General features: G+C 57.9%; 2 protein-coding genes across 2 annotated transcripts; both read left to right on the forward strand.

Annotated features, from left to right (window-relative positions):
* Positions 1-1,674: 1,674 nt before the first annotated feature.
* LOC142026531 (avidin-like) lies at positions 1,675-3,197 on the forward strand. Its single transcript, XM_075019649.1, has 4 exons — positions 1,675-1,848; positions 1,962-2,172; positions 2,662-2,782; positions 3,045-3,197. The coding sequence occupies exons 1-4, from the start codon at positions 1,777-1,779 to the stop codon at positions 3,175-3,177; spliced, it is 537 nt and encodes a 178-aa protein (XP_074875750.1). The 5' UTR covers positions 1,675-1,776; the 3' UTR covers positions 3,178-3,197.
* A 2,409-nt stretch (positions 3,198-5,606) lies between these two features.
* LOC142026847 (avidin-like) lies at positions 5,607-6,413 on the forward strand. Its single transcript, XM_075020258.1, has 3 exons — positions 5,607-5,814; positions 6,150-6,270; positions 6,340-6,413. Exons 1-3 carry the CDS (start codon positions 5,646-5,648, stop codon positions 6,371-6,373), a joined length of 324 nt encoding a protein of 107 aa, XP_074876359.1. The 5' UTR covers positions 5,607-5,645; the 3' UTR covers positions 6,374-6,413.

Consider the following 6,413-nt stretch of genomic DNA (forward strand, 5'->3'; position numbering starts at 1 on the left):
TTCACTGGGCTGCCCTTGGGAACACGCAAACCCTGTGGAGATACCCCAGCTATTTGCTTGTTTTATTTTTGACTTGGCCTAGACTGGTCAACAAAACTGTCTCCTTGAACACTGAGCTGATACTCGAACCTCCAAGATATGCTGCTGGGACAGTGATTGTTAAAGAAAAATAAAGATTACAGGCAGAGAGCACCAATATTGTTTGTGTGATGCTAAAAAACCCCTCTGTCTGTGAATGAGCTGTGGGTTGCCATCAGCAGCAGTGCCAGCCTGCAGACCTTGTGTTGCTCATCCCCGTGCCCACCAGTGGCCATGGGATCCCTGCGGGAGCTGCCTGAACCAAGGTCATGCCAAGGGGGTGATGGCAAGGGGATGATAGCAAGGTGGCGACGGCGAGGGGCAAGGGCAGCCCCTCCTGCCCCCTAAAACATTCCCAGACTGACCATGCTCCTTATCAGGAACCTTGGTCACGCTCTAGGCACCACCTGCCTGCTGAAAAAACAGCCAAAGCAAACAGCAGCTGCATGGGAAAACATATCTTGTTGTGCAGTTAATTTCTAAGACAGAGTGAAGCAAACACCAGGGCAGGATTTTCCCACAGGCAGCCAGCTCTCTGGCTGGGCAGCTCTTGTGGGCAGGGGTGCAAGACAGCTGTGGGGCTCCTGCAGAGAGGAGAGGGGGCTGTTGAGATGCTGGCAGAAGAAACAGAATGTTCCCCAGACTGGGTAGTGATGAATTTTACTGTTGGAGAGAAACTGGGGCTCAAATGTGAGATTAAAGGAAAAGCAAAATTTGGGAAGTATTTCTGAGGTGTTGCAAAGAGTTGTCCTGTCTCCATTTTAAGAAAAGGAGCATTTTCTGGTGAAGAGGACTCCATCAACTCTTGCTATGATGACTGGGGGAATTAAAACTCACGTATTTTAGGAGACTGCCTTGAAAATCACTGAGGAATGAGTGAGAAAATCTGGTGTGAACCAGGCCACTTCAGCCTCCCCAGCCAGCAACAACTAAAACATAAGGGGAATTAAATAAATATGTACTTAAAGTTATTTAAGAATCCCTGCATATATACAATACTTGTCAGCATTAAAATGTGATGTCCAAGGTATTCGGGGAATGTTTGTTTTTCATAAAATAATTTCCTTCCAACAAAAGCCAGCTTGTAATAACAGCAGCAAACCTTCATGCCAGCCCCGGGCAAGGAGACCGGCTGCTTTGTAGCCTGATCTGTGGCTGCTTCAGTACTAGCAGGGGGATAAAGCAAAACCCCAAAAGGAGCCCAGTGCTGGGTGGGTTTGCATGAAGATGCCTGGTGAGGAGGACCAGGGTGAGGCCATGCGCTGCGGCTGACCCTGGGGTGCCTTGGAGTTAAGGCTCCTTGGCACCTCTAGGTACCCCAGGCAAAGCAGCGGGTGCTGTGCCTGGGGTGGCAAACAGTTGGCAGAAGAGGCAACAGAGCCCAAGAGGGGTTTTCCCCAGCTAAGCATCTTTCTCAGCAGTCACAGATCTGCAGGAGCCAGGGCCTCCCATGGAGGTGCTAGGGACGTGTAAGCGAGGAGGGGCAGTTTCAGCTGGTGCTTCTGGGAATATTTGCCTGCAGCCACCTCTCATACAGCTGGGAACTGCAATTTTGGAAACACCCAGATTGCATAATGCCCTGGCCAAAGCTGCCACCCACAGATCTGGCAGCAATAAAAAGGCGAGAGACCAGGCGCATCTGCAGAGCCCTGCAAGGAGGACATCCCTGTGTACACCTGCTCTCTGCCTGCTACCGAGATGGTGCAAGTGACTCCATTCCTCCTGATACTCGGCATGGTGCTGGTGGCTCCTGGCTACTCTGCAAAAAAGGTAACGGCAGGGCTGGGGTCCGCGGGGCAGGGTGGGGAGGGTTGCCTACTCCTGCCACTCTGCCTGCACCCGGGCTGTGCTGCAGCACCAACCCTGAGTCCCCTCTGCTCTAGTGCGTGCTGACTGGGCGCTGGATGAATGAACTGGGCTCCAACATGACCATCACGGCCATGAATGGAAAAGGCGAATTCAGTGGCTCCTACCACACGGCCGTGACAGCCACCATGAACGAGATCCAGGTGTCACCACTCCAGGGGTCCCAGCACCGCACGAACCAGAAGAGCCAACCCACCTTCGGCTTCACTGTCAACTGGAGCTTTTCAGGTACTTCTCCTTTCCCAGCCCCCCTGCAGTGTCCCCAGAGCTCCCCTGCCCTCCACTGTGATGTCCCCAGACCTCCCCTGCCCTCCCTGTGATGTCCCTGATGTTCTTCTGCCCTTCCCTGCCGTGTCCTTGATGATCCCCTGCCTTCCCCTCTGGTGTCCCAAATGCTCTCCCATCCCCTGTGGTGTCCCTCGTGCCCCCCATCCTTGACCCTGGAGCTCCTTGGCTGGTGTCACCTCGCAGTACCAGGGTGCAGAGGATGTGCTGGGGGCTGAAGCCCGCTGCTGTCTGCCCATCTCCAGACGAGACCCCAAGCCCCCTGTTGCCTTCTGCCTGCTTTCCCCATCACCACTGTACCCAGAGGGCAGGGACAGCCCAGGTCTACCGTCCCCCTGTGCTGGGGCAAGCTGCAGGGCTATGGGTTGGCACTGACTGGCTTTTTCAGTAACGTGACCACTCTCCCCTCCATCTCCTACCCCATCCCTGCAGACTCTGTCACCGTCTTCACCGGCCAGTGCTTTGTGGATGATGAGGGAAATGAGATTTTGAAGACCATGTGGCTCCTGCGGTCGCAGGTGGACAACATCAAGGACGATTGGAAGGCCACCAGGTGAGCCCCCGTCCCTGCCCTGCACAGGTCCCCTGAGCATCCCCAGAGGGGTTCGGGGCTCTCCCGCCCCGTGGTGCTCAGCGTCCGGCAGAGCTGCTGCCAGTGCGGGGCTGGCTGAGGATGGGATGCTTGCGCACGGCCGCCCCGTGGGTCCCTCTGAGGTGCAAATGCTGGGGGGGGGGGGAGGTGGGGACGGGCAGGCGTTTGGCACGGCAAGGCTGCGTTTCTCACTCTTACATCTCCTCCCTTTGTGTCCCCACAGGGTCGGCACCAACGTCTTCATCCGCCTGCGCTCCCAGCAGGAGTGTAACTGGCAGCGAGGGGATTCCCAGGCCAGTGGCAACGCCGACTCTGCATCCCGCACCTTCTGCTCCGCCGCCTGCTACTCTCAATAAAGCTTTGCTGCAAACACCCACCCGTCTCCTGTCGTGTCGCGCCTCAGCGCCCACGTTCCCCTGTGTCCCCCCCACGGCATCCCATGCCCTCTCCAGGCACCATCCCCAAGGCCCGGTGCCTGTCCCCCGCCGTGACCCCTGCCATGGCCTGGGCTCCTCCGTCGCAGCCCCAGCTTGCCCCACGGTGCTCCCTCGGGACCCCCGCCTTGCCCGGCGGAGCAGGACCCCACTCAGTCTGGCGCGGTGGCTAGCGGCCCGTCTCCCACCAGGGTGACCCTTGGCAGGAGGCCCAGCACGGGCGGCCACCGCCTGTCCGCGGCCCCCTCCACCATAAAAGGGGCCGAGCGGGCAAGGGGCAGCAGCGCAGGCAGAGCCCGGGCACCGCGCACGGCCACCGCCGCTGCCGCCATGGGGAGCTTCGGCCGCTGCCTCCTGCTCGCCCTGGCCCTGCTCAGCCCCTGTGCCGCTGCTGCCGGGAAGGTAAGGGCAACCCGGGGGCCAGCGCCCGGCTGGGGGCTGCCCGCTCCTGCCGTGCCGTGCCGTGCCGTGCCGTGCGGTCCCCAGGGTGCAGGGTGGCTGGACAAGGGGCTGCATGTCCCGGCTGTGCCATGCTGTGCCGCGCCAACCCTGGGGTGCAGCGTGAACGGTCAAGGGGCTGCCTGCTCATGCTGTGCCCTGCTGTGCTGCCTGGTGCCACGCTGTGCCGTGCCGTGCCGTGCCGTGCCGCGCTGTGCTTTGCCACAGCGTGTTGTGCCATGCTCTGCTGTGCCCTGCTGTGCTGTGCCGTGCCATGCAGTGCCATGCCGTGCCACCCTCGGGGCACAGTGTGCATGGCTGAGGGGGTTGCGTGCTTTCACTGTGCCACGCCGTGCTGTGCCATCCCAGCACACGGTGTTTGTGTTGGGGGGCTGCACGCTCTTGCCCTGCTGTGCCATGCCGTGCCATCCCAGGGTGCAACGTGCGTGACCGAGGGGGCTGCCAGCTCTGGCTGTGCTGTCTCTGGGGGCAGTGTTGGTCACCTGCCCCTCGAATGGGGGGGTAGGGGAGGTGTCCAGCACTCCCAGTTCTGCCCTGCCCTGCCACGGGAGGGAGAGGTACTGGCCCAGACGGTGCCCGTGCCACTGGTCCCAGCTACTGTGCAGAGTGGCCGTGCCAGACCCAGACACGTGGGGCGTGCGTGCAACTGCCCAGGCAAGCTGGAGGGGGGGCTGTGGCTTGGCACTGCCCAAGGCACCCACATGAGCCCCTGTTGCATTAAAGGGTAAAGACATTTGGCAGAAAACAAACCCCCTTGTGTTCCAGCTTATGCTCAGATATCAGAGGGGCTGGGGACAACTAGGCTTAGATTCTGAGTGATGCCCAATTCAATGCTCTAAGTCCAGTCAAGGTCCATATATATCGAACTATAACGATTAGGGATGCACTAATAGCACACTCTACTTTCTACTTAGTCATGTTCAACAAACTAGAACAGCCAGACTTTAGTCGCATTCAATGAACCATCACAGCTAGATTTTAATGCATAGTACAGTTTATTGAAGCAACGGGAGTACACCTTTTTTTGGATTGCTGGTGATAAATACACAGTCTGCAGAGCACATGCAAATAATGATACAGTCAACTACAAGCACACTAAATTATGGAAGAAAAGAGTTCTAAAGATTTCTAAGTTTCCCGGGAAAGCACTCAGTATAGTCCAGTGTTTGAATCTCACCCAATAGGTGTCCCTATGGAGGGGAAGAGAGGCTCAGACCATCGAGGGATCCCAGAAGTCAGCGATGTCCTTCCAATTTGTCCATGATAATATCTTCCCTAACAGCCCCCCTTTATTAAGGCCTTTTATACTATTTTCCTACTTTTAGGTGGAGCTTGAGCAGCTCTATTCATACATACCTTTACTATGATTGGTATAAAATCTCCTCGCTTTACTTTTAAAGGTACATGCTAGATAAAATTCAGAGCGCACGCTCAGTGAGGAGTGGTCACACCTTGGAGGCGGGTAGCCTTTGGGATGGAGGTGTGTTTTGGCATTATAATAAGATTATAATGAGCAGAGTTCACCCAGAGGACACGATTTTGACAGAAAATGATTAACTGCAGGTCCAGGGCTGGCTCAGGGTTAACAACTATGTGTTTTATCAGTTCCATGGTACCATCCAGTTCCCATCCCTGCGGTGATGTTACAGAGTCTGGCCGCGGCGCTTCCACGCCTCTCCACCCTCCATGTTCTTTCTCTCAGAGTCAGCACACCAAGCTCCCCTGGCATTGCTAACATCTAAGGCTGCAGGTTATATTGCTTAGGGAATTATTATGGCACCGATTCATTGCATATCCACCGTATTCTGCACTGGAGGTTTACCTTCTCTTCAGAGGTGGCCATATCAATAAGTCACCTCCAGCAACCATTCCACACCCCCGGTCCCCAGTGCAACCTGCAGGGCCTGTGGAGGAACGAGCTAGGCTCCAACATGACCCTCTCAGCTCTGGACGCAGCCGGGACCTTCTCGGGCTCCTACCACACCGCAGTGGCGGCCACCAACAAGCAGATCCTGGTGTCACCCCTGCAAGGGGCCCAGCAGAACCCCGGTGCCAAGGGGCAGCCCACCTTCGGCTTCACCGTGCAGTGGCAGTTCGCAGGTACGGCGGTACCCGGCACGGCATCCCGGGGCAGCCAGCGATCCCCTGCCCATGCTGGAAGTGGGGTGCCACCCCGGCTGGTCCCCCATACCCTCTGGGGCACCCAGGGAAACACCGGCTGTGGCCACAGGCTGGCCACATGCACTTGGTCCTGCCATGGGACGTGGTCGGGGAGGGCTGTCTGTCTGGGACGGGTGGCAGGGAGGTCCATCTGTCTGTCCAGGGCATGTGGTGGGGGGTGTCTGTCTGTCTGTCTGCCAGGATCAGGTGGCCCAGGTTCCCCTGTCTGGAGGCACAGGCTCTGAGCCCCCTCTGCCCCACTCGAACCCCGCCAGACTCCACCACCGCCTTTGTGGGCCAGTGCTTTGTGGACCGCCGTGGGAAGGAGACACTGGAAACCACGTGGCTTTTGTGGGAAGAGGTCCCGTCCCGCAGGGACGCCTGGAAAGCCACCAGGTAAGCCCTGCTCCTGCCCTCCTACCCCGCATCCCTCCTTCCCCTCCTGCTGACATGGTTTGCCTGCAGAGTCGGCACCTCCATCTTCACCCGCATCAAGTGATGGGGATGGGGACCGGAGCTGCCTGCACCCTGCTGTCTCA

Source organism: Buteo buteo, chromosome Z, assembly GCF_964188355.1.
Source record: "Buteo buteo chromosome Z, bButBut1.hap1.1, whole genome shotgun sequence".
NCBI lineage: Eukaryota > Metazoa > Chordata > Aves > Accipitriformes > Accipitridae > Buteo > Buteo buteo.